A 19,600-nucleotide genomic window follows, 5' to 3' on the forward strand; every position below is an offset into this window, starting at 1 on the left:
GGCGCCGCCCCGCGCGCAGGCGCCGGCCCGGGCGGGCCGGGTTGTTTGTGACGGCGTCAGCGGCGGCCGCGGCCCCTCGTCCGTGCCGGGCCCCGCGGGGGCCGCGCTCAGGTAGGCGGTGGGTCCGGCCCGCAGGGGCGGCCGCGAGGAGCTCCGAGGGGCTGCCGTGGGCAGGGGCTGCCCGGAGCGGGGCACAGCCCGGGGCGCCGGGGCTGGGGCAGCCGTTGGTGCTGCGGGGAGCGGGTGAGCGGGGCCGTGCGGGGCGGCCGCGCTGCTGTGCGGGGCCGGGCGGGGGTCACTGCGCGGGGGTCACCGCCGTGCTGGCCCCGGCCCCTGCCCTGGGCGCTGGCGTTCGCCAACTTCCTTCCCTCTCATCCTGAGCCGCTGCCGCCCGGCTGATGCAAGGTGCTGTGTTTCATAAACACCGGCGCTGTGTCTTTAACCGCGCTGGCCCCGCGCCGCGCTCTGGTTCAGGTGCAACAGGAGCACCTGTGCGAGAGCAGCGCTGGGTGCTGAGCAGGGAATGTCCGGCGCTGGCGTGGCCTGGCTTTCAGAAGCCACATTGGTCTTGCTGAAAATCATAGCCTGTATGGTGCTAAATATATTCCTAGAGAAGAATGTTACTGTGGGGAAAAAAAAATTGCGACTTAGCAGAAATAATAAACTTGCAGGAGAACCTTGAAGAGTAATGCCTCTAAACCTGGTTTTATTTCTGTTGTGTAACAAAGAAGCTATTGTGGAAGAGAACTGTGAGTTTTTACTTGCAGTGACAGCACAGCAAACTCCACAGAACACATTCACATTCCTGTTGGTGCCTGTTACTCATCTTTGTCAATGCTTATTGAAGGTTGTTTTTTTTCATCTAGGAAATCCTCTTTTTTTAAATGCTAGAACTTAAGGGTTTGTTTGGATTGGAGTGGTTATTCTTTCTGAGTCTGGTATTTATTCTGCTTCACAGTGGATAAATAGGATGTGGTATCTCATGTTTATTTTTGTATAGATAACTGGGATAACTTGTGTTACGTTAGCAACAATACATATGGCTGGAAGCTTTCACACCTTATGCTTCTGGTTTGCATTTCACTAGGTTAGGAAAATAGTTCACACTTCTGAATCCCTGCTCCTCCAAATACTTTAAAGTTGAACTCTGAATATAATGAATATAATGAATATAATATTTTGACTAGATAGAAATAAAAAAGGTGGTGGCAGTAGTGGCAACGAAGATATCTAGTGAGAATACAAAACCAGTGAAACTGTGTGTTGGGGGTGTGGGTTTTGTTTTTTCTTTTTTTTTCCCTAAGTCTTTCCTTCTGGCTTAACCTGACCTACAGGAGATGTGTGACACTGCTGTATCCTCGAGTTATCCCTGCCGTTATTGGACTGGAACCCATTCATGTCATCTGGATTCGTTAGGAAGTTTGCAGGCTTTATGTCTGTTTAATTCCTTAGTAGCTCAAAGCTACTTTTTCCAAATAACTTGCATTCAGGAAGTGCCAGCCATATCCAGCACCTTTAGGCTGGTAGGAAAAGCATACTGGTTCTTACTGGATCTTTGTCATTTGGTGGAGAATAAGGCTGGTGAAGTTTTTGTGAGTGGATCAGTTTAGCCATTTGGTTCAGATTGGTCTTCTGTATTTCAGTTTACTTAAGGGACTGGATTTGACCTCAGATTTAGTTGACTATGTGTGATTTAGTTATGACTATGTGTGTTATTAACCTCTTACAGAAATAAGCTGTTTAGCTGATGATTGAAGTTCAGGAACACCATACCTAGGTAATTTTTTTATTAAAGTTTTTTAGGCTGTTTTCATCTTTTAGAGCTAACTAATTATTAAAATGCCTTACTTTTGATAACTGTTTTACACATGTATGTTTAGTGAATGTACTTGTAGGAATGCACTGACCCTAAAGCTGCCCTTCAGTCTGATGCCAAGCTATCTGTGTATCATCGTTTGGCTAAATTTAGCAATTCTACCCACAAACCTCAGTGTTTTTGTAATTATTCCTTTATTCCTTTTTTATTCCATTATTTTTCTTGATGCTAAAAACTTTTCTATTTTGGAGGCTGATCACCTGTATGCAGTTACACACTATTAGTATAATATTCTGGTTGAATACAAGATAAATAACTTTTAACTCAAAGTCATGTATCAAAGTGAGCAAGTAATAGAAAATAATGATTGCTTGTCTGCTTCTTTGTCTGCTTTTTTATAATATTTTTTGATGATGTCAGTACCCACACAGTTAGGTCCTGAAACTTGTGTTTGGGAAGGGAAGATGGATGTTTACATGTGTATTCAGTAGAACTGAGTTTCTGCAGTGCTCAGTTACCTGCCAGTCTGTGCTGTGGCTGGGGAGGGAGAGCAGGATGGCATTTGTGTTAACTTAGCCAGGGCCCAGGAGGAAATGCTGCAGTAGCTGAAGGAAGACAGATGTTACAAAGTCCAGCACAGAGTCTGCTGTTAAAATCTGCCCTTTCAACATCTGCAGATGCACTTGTATCAGAAACTGTACTGGTGACCTGAAGTTATCCTTTAAGAGTTCTCTTCACTTTTTGCAGTGATGTTTCTGACAGGTGATGAGTTCTGGGGCTGGTAATTACCTTCCTCTGGAAGGAATGCTGCTGCTGCTGGATGCCTGGTCAAATTGACAATAATTAATGACAGCAAGCAGATGTCATTGTCACTCTGGAACACAGTCTTTGCCACTTGGGCATTTGTTATTTTCAAGATTGAAGAAGTATGATTTTTAAATAGATCACAATTAAAAAAATTTTTTTGATCGTTATATGCTGTATGATAGAAAAAAACCCAAACCAAAATACATCCCCCCTACTTCCCCCTCCCAAACCTAACATTCCCGAATTGAGATTCCAGGAAAAGCACTAATGAAGGAAGAAAAAGATCTGCAGGAAAATGACAATCATATTCAAACTAGGGCTTTATAAAAAACATAGAAATTCAGTTTCTCTGTAAGTTTGATACCAAAGTTGATTATTAGTGAATATTTTTGCCTTATAAACTGTGGTTGTTATGGTCATCATTGCCTTTTTTACAAAGGTACCGTAGATATGTTAATTGAAGTTAATGAGAAAAAAGCATTATCTTAGAAAAACATACAATAACGACCATAATGCAGAGATAGGAGACAGATGTTTACTGTATTTTGTAAGAAAGCTAAATGGAATTGAAAGTTTTGTATTTTGTTGTGCCAGTTTCTGGCCATACTGGCGTATGTTCTCATTCAAGATTTGTGTATATTTTTGGTGTTAACAAACTGGGAGTAAAGACGGAGAATAAAGTAGAGTAAATAAATTTAAACACGTAGGTGCTTCTCTCTGTGTTCATACTGGAAGTAATTAGATGTGGGAAATAAAGCAGGTGTCTGAAATTCTCCAAAGTTTTATTGAACCATGATTTCTTTTGCTGTTTTATTACATTGATGCACAGTGAAACAGGCAATTGATTGGAAATTGCTCAGTTTTGGGAAGATTTTCACCAAGATGAATCTATAATGAATTTTATGTAACAACTTGATATATTTTTATTTCAAGGAACAAGAAATGCATTAAAGTTCTTTTTAAAGTCATTTTGCTAGTTAAGGATCTCAGAAATTGATCTGAATATGCAACAATAATGAATATTCTGTATTCCTGGTAAATTCCTGGTAGAAAGGGGAAAAAATAAGCAGGGAGCTGCAGCTGGGCAGTTTTCTTCTGAAAATAACTCCCAAAGTCCCAGTAGTATTGTAACAACTAAAATTTGTACTTCAGGTTATTTTCATGCTGGTTTTGTACTCGTCAGGTACTCTCTTAATTTTCCTCAGAATCAGTGCATTTTAGAGCACTTGGAAGGAGTGAAAGAAATAAAACGTTGCTTCTACCCAGTAGTTGGAGAGAATTAGTCTCAGAAGATTCTAATTTGTGTATTCTCAAAAAAACCACAGTGTTTTTTTTGAATAAACTGTAGTTCCTGTGCATGTAACAATCCAGAAATTATTTCCCATACTGAATCATCTCTAAAACAATGATACTACAGACAGATTTTAACTTCGATTATTGATTTATTGACTACCTTTGTGTGTATGTGTTTGCTTTGTGTGTCTTGCATATTAAAAGAATCTACTTTTACTTGCAGTGTGTTTTGAAAATGTCTGAAAATTCCAGTGACAGTGATTCCTCCTGCGGCTGGACTGTCATCAATCATGAGGTACCGGTTTCAAATTAGTAAAGTTCTCTCAGTTTCAAAAGCACAAGAGAGCTGGTCTGAGGCTTATAAATGTTGGGCCTTGGTTCCATTTCTGTTGGTAGCAAGCTGGTATTTAAGAGAAGGTTAAAAGTTCTTTTCCTTGTTTTGGGCTGGATGGACAAGTTGGAATCCTGTCACCAAAAGAAACAGAAAACTCCTGCACACCAGGCAGGATAAAGGAGAGCACAGGCTGCTGGACTCTGCTCAGATAAAAGGGAAAGGGTTTACAAATTGACTCCAGCAGTTGGATTACTCAGCTCTGAGTTGCAGGCTTTGTTTTCATTCTTGGGATGGTTATTTTACACTGTAACCGCAAATGAATTATGCAGTCTAAATGAGTTAACATAACACAGGGTTATGGGATGGCAGGGGTTTGTCCAGCCAAAGCAGAACAGATTTCTGTGGCATAGAGATTTTCTGTTCCTGGTTATTCTTTCCTGGTTCAAGGAAATAAGAACGGGGAAGTACTGGTGTTTGGGAGCTGCCATTATCAGCATTCTCCTGGTAAGACCCCTTTGAATCTTGGATGTGAAGGAGGTAGAATGGATGAGATGGGTGGGTACCTTCACACAGGTGTTACCCAGGAAGGGGGTGATGTGGACTTCTGTATGCTTCAGTGAAGTGGTTTGGATATTTAGGAAAGAGATAGAGCTGTGGCTTAGACAAATTTGGACTACTGTAGTGTTAATTTCTCACATATCATTGCGACCTGTATTGGTGATGACACAGTGGAATCCGTTTCTGGATTTGTTTTGCACTGAGTTAAGAGAGGCAAGAAATGGCCATTGTCCAGATTGTGACTGCAGAGAACTGACAGCTGTGTGTGCTGAACTGAGTGGCTGCTTTAGACAGAGAGGCAGTGCTGTGTATTGTTGGACTACTCTTGAGAAAGGACTTGCTAATTTTGTGTAGGAGGGTAGTGAGGTGATAATATCTTTTCTTGACCTCTTTGCTGTGACTGAAATGGAAGGGTGATGGAGGTCTAGCAACAGATACAGTGAATCAGAGTTCATGCATTCACACCAGCCTGCATGTCTTAAAGAAAAGGCTACCTTACCCTATACTCAGGTAGCCCAGTTTCTTGGAATTTTAGCTAAAATTATAGTCTGTTTTAAGCACCACTCCTAATGTTTGCCTTGTTGTAGAGCCCGGGCAAACTGAATTTTTGTTATTCTTTTCCTTATTCACAATTTAAGAAACAACAGTAATGGTTCTTTCACACCAGAGAACAGTTGTCACATAGTAAATCTGTATACCTATCAATAAATCCCAGCCAAGCCAAACCCCCCAAATTAGTTTGTATTTTCTTCCCTGAGATTTCTCTCAGATTTTAGTAAGTTACTTATAATTGAGTTGTGAATTTCTGCAAAATTTTTGAGATTAAAATTGTGACACTTCTATAGACAAAAAGAAGACAGATAGTTTGACAGCTTACTAAAACAGGTAATTTTTGACGCTGTTTAAAAAAGGAACATACATTCTGCAATCACATTACAAAGTTATCTTATGCAGTTCTTTTTGAGGTATCTAATCTTTGTGAAGTACAGTCTCCTCTTTAAAATGAAAGCATACGTGTTTGCTTGAGTCCCTGAAATGAGACATCCAGGCAAACTGATCTGGAAGTATTACTACTACTGTAATTTCACACTTGCTGTTGCGAAAATAACTTATCTCTGTTTACAAAAACAGCTCAAGTTATTTATGGATCACAGTGACTTTGTATTTTTCGTTTATGATTTGCATGTTTGTAGTTTTCCAGAACCTTACTTGTGTTCCATCAGTACTTTTAAAGAAAAATTACAATATAAAGATTAAATATTTGGAATTGTCAAGCATGTTGTTTGCCTTTAGTGCCCTGGTCTCCTAGCATTGTTAATCTTCAGTTCCTGTTGTGCTCTGAGGGTGTTGTTGACTGGCAGCTGACTAATAACTAAGACTCCTTTCTGGATTAAAGACAGAAATCTAATTTAGAGTTTGTATAAATATTTGTTTTCCTCGTGTCAAAGATGTACTATTAAAGCAGCCATTCAAATTTGCTGACAGGAGCTGAGATGGAGGAAAGTTATACATAGTTTTTCCTGGTAATAGCATTTATTAATGTTCATGGTGGTACTCTTGAAAGTTCCATTTTGGGGAGGTGATGTGTACTTATATAAAATACATGGACATGTGTGCAAGAATTAGATCCCATATTCAGAACCTTCCCTGTTTCTCTAAATTCCATTTAATGAACAGGTCTAATAAAGGTAATAAAAATAGTTATTTAAAATACTTAGCATAGTTATTAATTAATGCCTTAATTGCTGTCCTTTTTCCCCCTAGAATTGTCCTCCTCTGACTTTTTTCAGCCTTGGTCATGAGTATTACACACTAACAGGTGTTTTCCTCTAGTTAATGACTTGGTGTTTCACTTGCTTTTTTTTTGCTCAAAATTTTCTTCAGTTTTAAAGGTTATTGTTCTTCTGTTTTTATTATTAATGTTCTGTTTTCTCTGTAACCTTTTTCTCCTGCTTTAGTGTTGGAAACCCCAGTAACTGTAATGTCCATTTAAACTCTTCACCTTCAGGGTTCTGACATAGAGACAGTGACTTCAGAAAATGGAAGCACAAATGATAATCACGAGTTTGTTTCAGAAGAATATGTTTCTTTGCAAGAAGAGGAGCAAGCAGTTGATTTGCAAGGTAAGATATTAAAAAAGGAGCCGTTTCATGAAATAGATAAGTATCTATTGTAGCATTGGCACAAAATTAGAAACTCACAGTTTCTATACTTTGCAGACCTCTGTCAAAGTACTTGCTTCCTCAGTGTCATGGAAAATATTCAATCATCACTTTATAAAAGTATCTTTTATTGAAATAGATGAATGTCTTTCATTTTGTCAATACTTTGGATGTGTTATAGAATAGTGTGCACTGATGCTGTTGGAAGATAGTTTATGGAAGTGTTATTGATAAAAGAAGTATTCCTTTATAATGTCATAGATAAAATAAGAATAAATTGGAAGGAACAGTCAATCCTTGTACTGCTAAAAAATAACATTGTGACACTGTGTTAGCATTTCTTGAGTTGGAAATGCAAGTCTGGTGCATATTAATATAATGAAAATCCTTCCACTTATTTTAATTACTAAATTTAATACTACTGCTGTGTTATTGCTCTAAGACTATTGCTGTGAGAACACAGACATGACAGGTTCAGTGTGCACTTGACTAAATTTGGCTATGTTTCCAAATTCCTAACGTCTCATGTAGAAACAGGATTAGACACAGAAACTCCAATGAATATCTGGAAAATACTTGAATTACCCCAGCATAAAAATGTACTGTAGTATCAGCTTACAATATAGGGTTGTCTTTTTTTCTACCTGTGCTTTTCATTTATAGGTTACTTGCATTATGATCAGTATGAGAATTTGGATTTAAGTGTCTTGGATTCTGATATTTATGGAAGTATGTTAAAAACAAGATTTAGTGCCTCTGATACAAGCACATAATAGAAATCTGTCACAATTACATATATTTTATGGGGTGTGGGCATAATTTGGGGTTACTGGTTTTAATTTCATGTTTGTTTGCTTGTGGTTTTTTTCCTCTTTTTATTTATATAGCTCAGTGCAGCAATGATGAAGAGATACCAGTGGTAGATAACACTGTGTCTGGATTTGAGGAAACTCAGACAGTTCCAGAGGTAAAGTACATTCTGTCATTCAGAAGCTTCTCTGAGCCCCATCTGACAATGGCAAGAAATGTTTTGAAGGCATTAAAATGAAGATACAGATTTTTCCTTTCTTAAAGTTTTAACAAATCTCTTTTTTTTTAAAATTTATATTACCTGAGTAATTTTCACATTGTCCCTTTCCTCAGGAAAAGAAACAAAAAATTCCTGACGATGGGTCCTGCGTTGGAACTGTTAGCGATGATTCTGACATTGTTACACTTGAAGCTCCAAAACCAGAAGAAACTCAGAGTCAGGAGGAAGCTCCAGCAGATGGTGAAGAAGCTCAAAGTTCAGAGGATTTTAACATGGGTTCCTCCTCTAGCAGTCAATATGCATTTTCCCATGTAGAAACTGGTAAGAGCAGGAAATCACTAAGCAACTGTGTGCGAAAATATCACCAAAAAAAGACCCCAAACCAGTCTTTGCTTAGGGAACCTTCTTTGTGTGGAGAGGGGGAAAAAATGGTGTCCAAGTATTTGGAGTCTCTAGAAAAACTTCAGGTGCCCTCACACTAAAATTTTGTCTGAATGTATGTCTGCAACCTTTTTCTTTGAAAGTGATCTGTCTCATTAAGCATTCACTATTTTAAACAGAAAGTAAATTTGTAGCCTATCTTGAAGAAGTAAAATTCTCCTGGCAATTTTTTTGGCTTTTATAGAGTTGGCCTAAATGAGGAGCATCTGGGAGAGAAATGATTTTTGGTGCCATGAGGACTAATAGCAGCATGACTACAAAAATTTACCTTCATAGCTACATAGCATATATATATATAAGATATTCTCAGTACTTGGTTGGAATAATAATCATATCCAGGAGGAGTGATATGAATAAATTTGTTCAATTAAAAACAAACAAACTTGTAAAAGAACAAAAAAACCTCTTCCTGTTGTGTTGCTCTTCTCTAGTTCTGCAGTTTTCCTCTATGATTCTTTTTGGCTGCTTGTTTGTGGTCTTTCCTGTTCCCTTTATGCTCTGTAGCAGTTTTGTATTGCTGATTCTTACTCTTCAAATTAAGTTTATTTCAAGAGCAGGATTTTACTTAAAATACTGTTTTATCTTAGAAATAGGATGCAGCATCCTTAAATGTTTATGTATCTGTTTAGTATCCATTGGAAACAGAAAATGACAGCATCTGGTTATAACCAGTGATGATTCGTAACAAAGCAGTTGCCTTCTTTGTCTTCTGGATGACCTGACTTAATTTCTAATTTAAAATTTAGTTGACTTTCTTTTTTTCTTTTAGGATGAGTTCTAAAAATGCCTTTTTTTCCCCTCTATGTTTTTGTACACAAAAGTCAGTTGGCTGGAGAAGCTGAGGAAGATTCCTGTTTGTGTAAGGGGATGGGGAAATGAGGTGAAAGAGCATGTGTCTCGCAGTCTTCCTTTCCAAGGTGGTGTGATTAAATTTGATCAGCTTGTGTAAAGCTGATTGCTTATGGCTTGCATGGAGTGTTCTTACAATTTTTAGTAGCAATCTGACTTGATCTTATAGTACTGATATTCCAGAGAGATGCTGAAAGCCGGTCCTCACTGGAGAATTGGCTAAGCTGTCAGTGCTTTATTTGGTGTTCAAAAAAACTGTTAATCTTGCATGGAGATTTGGAACAGACATCAGTGAGGTTTGTACTACGTTTTAATGTATGTGCTTGACTGTTTAAATTAATGGTTCCTGTTGGATTCCAAATCAGTGTGTGACTGGCAAAAATAATTTCCTCCTTCTAACTTAAGCTGATTTCAGCATGGTGTCTAGTGCTGCTCAGTCAATTGATAAAGTATTGCAGAAAATATCTGGAATACTTTTGCAATTATTTTAAATGCCAAAGTTTTAGCAGTTGACATTTTCATGGTACTTTTTGGCAATGGAAATCTTTGCTATCCACTTCCTGTTGGGTTTTGTATTGTGTTGGAAAAACTTCAGATTTTTTCTAATGTAGATACTAAAATGTTCTGCAAGGATTTTCTGCCACCTTTATTTGCAAACCAGTTCCTGTTTAGACTGTCTTCACCATGCAGACAGAAATGTTTTAATACTGCTTCATGAATGATGTTAAACGAGCAGAAGTGCTCATATGCTGCAGTGAATTGTATCTGGGCTTGAGTCGGGTCTTGCAGAAATGTCAAGGAAAATCACATTCTTAACTGATGTTACTTCACCTGGTTTCTGGTGTAGATCTGACACTTAGTAGCAGCTAGAATTTTGGACTGCTATTGCAGTCACTCTTTGTTTCATCTGTAGTCCTTTCCATCCTGGGATTGTTAGAGCACAGCCTTGTACTGAGTCCTTACAGCAGCTGTAAGACAGGGTCGTGCTGGTCTAAAAGTGTAATTGCTGTTGACAACTTGCCAGTAAGTGCTTATGAATGGCTCTAAGTGTCTTACAGCATTTTGCTTTCTGATTCTTTTTTTTTCCCTTTTCTATTCTTTGCTGTCCAGTGTATATCAAAGATTTTCTCATTTGTCTAGAAGCAGATTGTTCCTTAAACCATTTTTGTATTCCTCGTGTTTAAGTTTCTTCAGTTGTTGAAAACCCCCAAGAAACCCCACAGATAAGCAATAGTAACACCTGTCTTACTAAGTCTGTCCTGTATATTCCTCTGTAATGTCTGACCTCTGCATTCTAGTAATGCATTCTGAATGCTTGTCTTTATTTTCCAGGACTGGGGAAGTGTGCATCTGCTTAAATGACTGATTTTAAAATAGTGTCCTTCTGTACCAAGCTATATAAATTCATTTAAGAGTCTGGATATCTAAGTCGCTGTTTAAGTGATTTGTCTTTATTGCAAAGTCTGCTTGGTTGGTTTGGCTTGACTAATTGACTAAAATGGATTTTTTTAGGAAGGGGGAAAGCTGTCTTCCATTATCTGGCATGTTGCTTGTCCATGGACTCAGAAATTAGACATGTATTCCATATACTAGTTGGTAATCTTTTCTGTGCTTGATGTAATCACTTCTATCAAGTTGTGATTTAAGTGAAGAATCTTAAGTGGTAATGCTTTTTTATAGTGATAGCTAGCACTGCTTGGCATTCTTGTCTGTTCAGTGATGTGTGCATGGCTTTGCTCAAACAAATGATTTCTCAGTTGTGAACTGTTCAAGGACAGTAACTCTGTACTTATATTTTTACATTTTGAGTGATGATCTCTGATATAAGAATGAACAACCATATTTCTAGAAGGGACATTAGTACTGTGTGATTGTGAGCAGCAAATTTAGTGTCCGAGCAGGAGCACTTTGTCATATGCTGGAGGCTCCACTGATCAATCCCATTGAATCCATTTCAGGCATGTGAATGAGGTACAGCAATGGAGATACTTGAAAGCTACTTTTTTAATATACTACTGCTTCCCCTTACACTTGAAAGTTATGCTTTTAAAGGAGGGAGATGAAATAATAATTACTTATGCACTGGATTATTTGAATTTATTTACAGTATATGCAGCAAACATTGTACCACTAATGGGAACAAGCAATTACAGCTCAGTTGTTACTTTCCTGGTTAGAATATATGGCTTTTGGGCCACAGACACATGAACATACAAATGGTATCATAAATTTTACAAAAATGCTATAAATGATATTTTTTAGGGTTAGAATTTGTTCTTAGCTCAGATCTTGACCAATTCAATTTACCAAAACATCAGTCAGGTAATAAAAGTGTTTTGGATTAGGAGTGTTAGGGAAGGACAAACAGAAAAGCACCTGAGCAGTTATTTTCCTGTGCAGCACAGTGGTTGAAAATGGCTTTTTTGAAAGGCAGGTAAAGATGTTAATAGGTAGTATGTGGCAGACATTAAAAATAAACAAAATTGTGTATTTAAATAAATTTGTATATTGACTTTGAATATTTCTAATAGCTACATTAATAGAATTTTAGTGGAATTTTGTCTGCAGCTGCATGTAGGTCACAGAATGAAGTTTTTTGAGAGAATATAATAAAACCATGTTTGTCTTCTAGGAGGCTTTCTTTTAGCAAGCCTTTATGTTGCTCTTTTATTATTAAATAGTTCAGTCTTCATAGGTGCAAGAGAAGGAAAACTGAATTCCTAACCTTTCTACTTCACAAGAATTTGCAGAGGCAGTACATGTAGGTGCTTTAAGAGGCGGAATTGTCTGAAAGAAACACTTTCTAATGATTTAGTGGTAAGATTTATGGAAGTGCTGTACAGCTTTTTAACGATGTTTTCTTGATTCTCTATAATTTCCTTTAAAAAAATAATTTTTAACTTTGGAGATGATGCAGTCTGTTGATAACATCGAGCACAAAATATAACACTGAGAATTTTAATTTTGTTTTATTTATGTTCTCTAAGATAAATGCCAAATACATTCTGCATAAACGTGATGGATTTTGATGCTCAGGTCGGTTTTTAAAGCTACAATTAATGCATTTTAAATACTGTTCTCTGCTGTTTTTCAGTTTTTCCATCTCAGGCCAGCAGTGAGGAATCCAGCAGTGACGAGACCAGCAGCCAGTCCAGTCCGGCCGTGCGGAAGCGCCGCCCTCGGAAGAGGTTGGTGTCCAGCTCCGAGGCCGAGGGCGCGTCCCCGGCCGAGCCGGAGGCTGAGCCCCCCAGGGAGGAGCAGCCCCAGCGCCAGTTCAGCAGTGGCCTTAACAGGTGCATCGTCCTGGCCTTGGTGATTGCAATCAGCATGGGCTTTGGGCACTTCTATGGTGAGTTCCTAGCAGGCAAAATACACAGAATCAACATGTTGCATTTTATTGTGGCTCTGATAGCTTTTCTCGTTCTCTGCTAACAACCTAAACCTAAAAATGAGAGAAAACAACTGTTAATGAATCAGTAATACAGGGAGGTCCTTCAGTGGTGCAACTGTGTTTAATACAAACTACTTCAAAATTAAAGTAACTAAATAGAAATTATGTCTTGCTTGCCCTTCCAGATAGAAATTTCTTATTGTTCTCATAATGCAGTGTGTACCCTTCATTTTCCACATACTTTCTTTTTGAATAAATTTGTGGTAGTGCTTACCATTCCTAACAGCATTCAGAGAGTCATTTCAGGCTTTTGTCCCATATGTACTTGTCTGGTAAATGTAAGAGCAAGTCATATTTTTCACAGGAGTTCGTAGTATCAATATTTTTCTCTGAGAAAAATGTGCTGTGTTTGTCCTTGCAATTCCAGAGTCATTTAGGGAATCCAGGATAGCAGCAATTTTTCTGTGTTCAGTGGCTTGCCTAAAGTTAAACACTACATAAACTGTTACTGCATGTAACAAAGCAGCAGAACTCATTCATATGTGAATCTACCTAGTGCATTCCTGATTTTCTAAGATGCATGTGTTATGATAAAAGTGAGAGAGGACATGACATTCAGATGGCGACTGGGAATATGATTCTCATTGGATTTGGTTTTGACTGATTTTTAGGGATCTAAGTTTTGACAGTTATTTTGAGATTTATACTAATTTTCACTTGACCAATTTTTTTATTCTTAGGTAAACCTGAAGGTAAGAGCCATGAATGACTTATTTTGGATGCTGTGCTTGCATTCAGATTAACTTTTTAAATTGTATATATGTGTACACACATCCATATATGTATGCATATTTACATTAAAAAAAAATAAAATGATAAATCAGGTCTCAAGAATTGCTAGTATTTGTGAGATTATAGGAATGACTAATCCAGTAATGTAAAACACTTTTATGTAGCAGTTGCAGCAGGTAGTAGTAATTAGTGCAAAAACTGATTGATGTGTGTTGGCATGTTGGAAGCATAGAGGAGCACAATGACTAGACCAGTCTGTGGTAGTGCTTGGTGGTGGTAACTTGAGATTTCAGTTCTGTTAGTCACTTCACACTGTATTTAAATTAGTGTTAATGATAAATACTATCCTGTTAAAGAACTTGGGATGGATGAGAAGTACATTTTGAACATGAACTCAGGGTCATATCTTTATTAAGGAATTCACTTGTTCATTAATTGAACCTGTACTTCAGAATAAAAGTTGTCATCAGTGATGACAGTGATTGCAGCATTTTCAGCAGAAAGAAAGTAACTGTGTGGCTTTAGTTTTTGCTTCAAGTTAAAGTTCTCCATGGTTATGTGATAATTGATCTTTCTACCACTAGAAAGGAAATCACATCCTACTTTCCATCTTCCTGTGCTTTAGGTTTTTTCTAAACACAGACTTGCAAAGAGAAATCCATCTCCTTAGAGATGGATCCATCTCCCTACTTTGCATTTTCATGATTCGGCTTGGAATGAATGTTTTCCTCATCAGTCTTGTAACGTTAGGGTGATTGTCATGGAAGAGGGTTGGAAAGGGTTACTTTTTATGAAATTGCTTCTCTTTTTTTGGATTGATATCAGGATAGTGTTTTCCCTTTAGCTCAAGATCTAGGACCCCTTTAAGACTTTGAGATGTAGAAAGCAACTAGGATTAGATCTTAATCAGTAACTTTATCCTAATCAGTATTAAACTGAGTTAACTGGCTTTATCATGCTCTAGGAAAGAGGTCTGAAAGAGGGCAAGCTTTCCAGGTAAAGCTACAGTTAAGTAGGAAGTCCTTGCCAGAAAAATGTCTCCTTATGGAGATTCAGATATTAAATATTTTTCTTTCGCCAGAATCTGCAAAGGGGACTATGGCTCTAATGCAAGGGATTTGGATAGATTATTTAAAGAATCTGAAGGATACTGTGACTCAGAGTACCAGCTGGAAACACAAACCAATTACTGAGGAATGGCACCTCATTATGTTCATTTTCAGTGTTGCTAAATGTCATTTTAGTTTACTGTATCTAAATTATGATTTTTGATAAGGGGAGAAAAAGAGCTTTAAGTGTTTTTCTGTAATTCAGGCTCCTCTTAGCATGAACCCTTTACACTAAATGATGATTTTTCAGATGCAGTCTTCATATTGTTAGGATCAATGGAATTCTTCAAAAGTACCTGTCAAACATAAAAATTAAAACCAAAGTTACTGTCAGTATTTTTGAACTAACCTGTGCAAGGATATATGCTTCCAAAAAGTATTTGCTAGGACTCTGCAAACTTAAAATCATTTCTGCAAAAACATTGCTTCCCCTTAGCTGAATTAAACTATTGAAGTTCAACTTGGTTTAATATAGCACTGTCTGTTCTTAAGGTCACACTTGACAGTAGGTTAAATTAAAATTAAGAGAGCACAACATGCTTCAGTGTAATAGTATTTATAGTATTTCTTCTGTTTAACAATACATCTCCTCCTGCCTTTAAATACAGAAATGGAACTCTGCACGTGCTGCATTGGTTTTGAATGAAATACCTAAAAATTGCTGTTGCCTTCTGCTCTAGACTCAGTTCAAGAGATTCTTAAAAGCAAATAAATAAAAACTGCATCAGTGTGAGGATTTAGGGAACACATGCATAGGTGGGGAAGTACCAGTCAAGAAGTTGTCCTTGACAAAAAAAAAAGTGGTGTCTAGTACAGTGAAGATATTTTTTCTGAAAACCAGTGTCTCAGCCTTTGTCTGACAAGTGAAAAACAGGATATTTGCTTACTCTTGAGCCTTTGCTCATGGATAAGGATGACAAGGCAGGGCCTGCAGTACTTGTTGCTTTGTGAGCAGTGTGCCATAGTTGTGTTTCTGCATGAAAGTTTAAATACTGTGCTAATACTGTCTTATTCATGTAAGTTTACTTAACAGTCAGAGTTGCTGTTCTGAAGTGGATAATGCATGGATCAGTGGTCTTCCTTTTATCCTGGTTGAGTTGCACGTTACTAAAAAAATTACAAAGAAGTCACACATATTCTTTCCTGCACAACTTCTGTTGTTTTGGATCTAGCTTGTTTCTGTGTAATGTTCCAAAATTCCTTTATTTGTCATCAAATAAAAACCAGTGTAGTAATTAATTTTTTGATCTGAGAAATTGTTTATTATTGGAAGAAACAGAGTTGGTATGTAACAATGTGGTTTTATAATCTTTATTTTGTTACAGCTAAACAGTTACTAGTAAGTACTGGGCAGAAATGGTAAGGTAAGAATGCTTCTGAATTTGCAGAGAGAATGAAGAGGATGTTTAGGTTCCTCTGTTCCTCTGATACTTACTCTGAGTCAGTCTATCAAAGGAAAGTTTTTTATCTTTGTAGGTACAGTCCAGATCCAGAAACGGCAGCAGCTGGTGACAAAGACACGTGAATTCAAAGATATGAAAGATGACCTTTACCAGTGCCAACAAGAGCAAGGAGATCAAGTGCACCACAAAGTGGGGGTAGGTTTGAGCTTAGCTTGAAGTCATTGCATTATTCTGTCATTATGTCTGTATTTTACACAGTGAAATTAATTTATCACACAAATCCATTAAATTTTTGTCTTTAGTAAATTCTTTCTGAGAACATAGTTTTTCTTTCTCTTGAATTCTTGAAAGAGATTTATGTTGATCAAATTTGTTTAAACATACTGTGTTTTATGTAGTCTAGGAGTTATCTGGACACAGGGACTGTCTCTTTTCCTGGGACATAATGCCAGATTGTCATTAATAAAGACAGCAGAAGTAGAACATGCTGCTAAAGACCTGTTACAGGCTGAACCTACAGGTTTTGTGAATTTACTTTATAAATTATCAATGGTTATTAATTTTTTAAATACTTTACTTGTACTTTTGTTTTTTTACTGTTACCTCAGTCACAGAGAAGATTAGGGAGTGCTTTGTGTATGTGTGTTATCTTTTTTTTTTTTTTTATGTTTTCTTTTATGTGGCTGTAAACAGCATTTATACATAATTCAGTATGTTCTAGAGCTTGTCACTGGTGCCAACAGACTGGGGAGATCCTTTTGTGTTAAAATATAGTTACATGAACATGTATTTTCAGCCACTAATTTGGTTCAAAATCAGTGCACGAAGTTCTGCCCCAATTGTTGAATGCCCATACTTCTAATTTATTTGGATTTGTAATCTGTAAATCCAGTTTGCTGAACATAAATCAGCAGCAAACATGCACATCTTGAATTCCTTTTAAGATGTTACAGTTCATGTACCCAACTGACTATCCTTCAGCCAGTTAAACCACTACAAGCGAGGGGTGATGACCTCTGGTTGCAAGAGGGAGTCTCTCACATGGTCTTTGTTGCCAAGAAAGTGTTTGTGTGATAAACAAACTGAGCTGAGATAAACAAACCAGCTCTATTTTTGCATCCTGCTGTGATATGTTTCACTGCATCCAAAATGACAAGTAAACTCTGTTTGGGCTACCATGGTTTTTCATCTTTCTAGCTAAAATTGTAACAGTTCTCACTGTAGTATTTTTGCTTTTTTTCTTTTTGTTTCTTGTAGTCACTCAAGGGAGATCCTGCCACGTGTTTGACCTTTAATGAGGTGGAGAAGAAATCCTTCGATTCTCAAAAAAAAAGCCTTGCTGCAGAAAATCAGCACTTAAGAGAATCTCTAGAGAAGGAAGAAAAAGCTTTGGCCTCACTTCAGGAAGAATTAAGGAAGCTAAGACAACAAATTAGAAACTTAGAAGATAAAGGCACTAGCACTGAATCTATTGTAATGGAAAATCAGAAACTAAGGGAACATTTGGAAGAGGAAAAGCAAAGAAACAACAATTTTCTCAGGCAAAAGGAAACACTCTTTGCAGAGGCACAGATGTTAAGGCGAGAACTGGACAAAGAACGTCATGTTACAGAAGCTCTGAAAAAAGAACTGGAACAGTTAAGTTCTCGTCAAACACCTGACAGTGCTAATGATGATGATGATGATGATGATGATGATACATTAAGAGAAAATCAGGAAATAGAAACTCTACGAGGAAGACTAATAGAACTAGAGAAAAAGCTGAACTTTGAGCAACAACGCTCTGATTTATGGGAGAAGCTGTATGTTGAAGCAAAAGACCAAACTGAAAAACAAGAAATTTTTTATGAAAATGGACAAAAGAAAGGTGCTAAAGGGCAAAGTAAGACTAGAAAGAAATCAAAGGAATCATTTTTTGGTTCAGTTAAAGAAACTTTTGATGCTATGAAAAATTCCACGAAAGAGTTTGTAAGACACCATAAAGAAAAGATTAAGCAGGCTAAAGAAGCAGTGAAAGAAAACTTGAAAAAATTCACTGATTCTGTAAAGTCTACATTCAGACACTTCAAAGACAGCACAAAAAACATCTTTGATGAAAAGAAGTCATCAAATGATAAAAGATACGAGGCACACAAGAAAGCTCGAACTTTTTACCGAGACCATAACTCCTACGAGAATCAGAAGCACACACATTACAGGGGACCCAACATGCCAAAAGATTTCAAAAGTGGAAGAAAACATCATTTTACAACATTTGAAAAAGATGCAGATTCTCAGAAATGTCTCAATGATGACTTGTGTAATAGAAAACACCACTTTGCCCCGAAGGGCTGCTCTGGTATTTTTGAATGTGCTCACCAGGAATTCATTGGTCTCTTTAACAGAGTATCGGATCCTATCAGGGTGGATGAATTTAATCGGCTAATGAAGAAGTATTTGCAACAAGTTGTACATAACTTTCATCACTGGAGAGAACTAGAAAATTTCATCAATAAGTTTTTTCATAATGGGTTATTTATACATGACCAGATGCTGTTCACTGATTTTGTCAATGATGTCAAGGATTACCTGGAAGATATGAAGGAATACCAGAGTAATAATGAGAAGGTTTTTGAGGATTTGGACAAATACGTCTACAGATACTACTTCCATTATGATAATTCACCCCAGTATGGACCCAGGTGTGTTTCTATGTTTCCTGAACTTGATAACACAGTGAATTAGTTTTTGTAAAGACAAGCAGTCTCCTTGTTCTAATAGATGCTCTTCAAGAGGGTAGATAGATAGACATAGACACTAGAAGACTTTCTGAAGGACTCAGTGGAAATACTTAATTGTGTTACATGAAGTGGATCTGTAGTACCTTACATATAAATTTTGTGTGTGTAAATAGCACAATCTAATATTTCTGCTGGGTTCTTTAGAAAACAGTGTAACTGTCAGTAGGATTTCCTTAGACTGAACAGCTCTCATTGCCTGCCTGATGGAATGAATAACTGTCTTGGAAGGAGCATTAACTAGGACTTTATTGTTGTCCTTCCCTGAATGAGGTTTTTGAATATATTTGAGCAGTCTGAGTCCTGTTCTGACAGGTATATTCCCTGTTGGCTTTTCAGGAATTTCACTACTCTTGTAGCTGTCTGTAGGCCCAGAGCAGAGTTCATCACATAGCAGGCTTTAGTCCAGGTCCTGACCCTGACTAAATTTTGTTGACTTGCTTACAAAGGTCCTTGGCATGAATCCTGTGTAACTTTCCTGTATCTAAAGGTATTCTCAGGGCTTCTACAGGGCACTTGTGGTGTGCAGCCTGGCTGGCCCAAAGCTGATACATGTGGTAGACTGTTAGTACTGCAGACACTTTGGTGAAAGCAGGTTTAGCAAGCAGCCTCAGTATACTGTGTGGAACTTGTCTTTTCTGGACTACTTATTAAAAGCCACATGAAATATATACTTACCATTTGTCTTACAAAATTGGCTATATAGTCCCTTGTGCTAGTGTTTATTCTGATCAGGTAAGAACAAATGCAATGTATAAACTCATTTATAATACATGAGAAGTTGTCCTTGTAGCCATAACAAACCTTTTGTTTTGTTGGTATTTAGTGCAAAGCGTAT

General features: G+C 37.5%; 1 protein-coding gene across 7 annotated transcripts in view; it reads left to right on the forward strand.

Annotated features, from left to right (window-relative positions):
- The window catches only part of CCPG1 (cell cycle progression 1), a 23,487-nt gene continuing 3,887 nt past the window's right edge, over window positions 1-19,600 (forward strand). For 2 of the 7 annotated variants that reach the window (XM_064668727.1, XM_064668723.1), the window contains exons 1-10: window positions 1-111; window positions 4,140-4,211; window positions 6,817-6,931; window positions 7,858-7,937; window positions 8,114-8,321; window positions 9,263-9,358; window positions 12,385-12,639; window positions 13,422-13,433; window positions 16,059-16,180; window positions 17,243-18,666. In XM_064668727.1, coding sequence (XP_064524797.1) covers window positions 4,152-4,211; window positions 6,817-6,931; window positions 7,858-7,937; window positions 8,114-8,321; window positions 9,263-9,358; window positions 12,385-12,639; window positions 13,422-13,433; window positions 16,059-16,180; window positions 17,243-18,666 — 2,372 coding nt within the window. In that variant the 5' untranslated portion in view covers window positions 1-111; window positions 4,140-4,151. Of the gene's footprint in view, window positions 112-825; window positions 848-1,729; window positions 1,778-4,139; window positions 4,212-6,816; window positions 6,932-7,857; window positions 7,938-8,113; window positions 8,322-9,262; window positions 9,359-12,384; window positions 12,640-13,421; window positions 13,434-16,058; window positions 16,181-17,242; window positions 18,667-19,600 lie in introns of those variants that run through there. The other 5 variants (XM_064668725.1, XM_064668724.1, XM_064668726.1 and 2 more) reach the window with 5 other exon arrangements.

Source organism: Pseudopipra pipra, chromosome 12 (assembly GCF_036250125.1).
Source record: "Pseudopipra pipra isolate bDixPip1 chromosome 12, bDixPip1.hap1, whole genome shotgun sequence".
Lineage (NCBI taxonomy): Eukaryota > Metazoa > Chordata > Aves > Passeriformes > Pipridae > Pseudopipra > Pseudopipra pipra.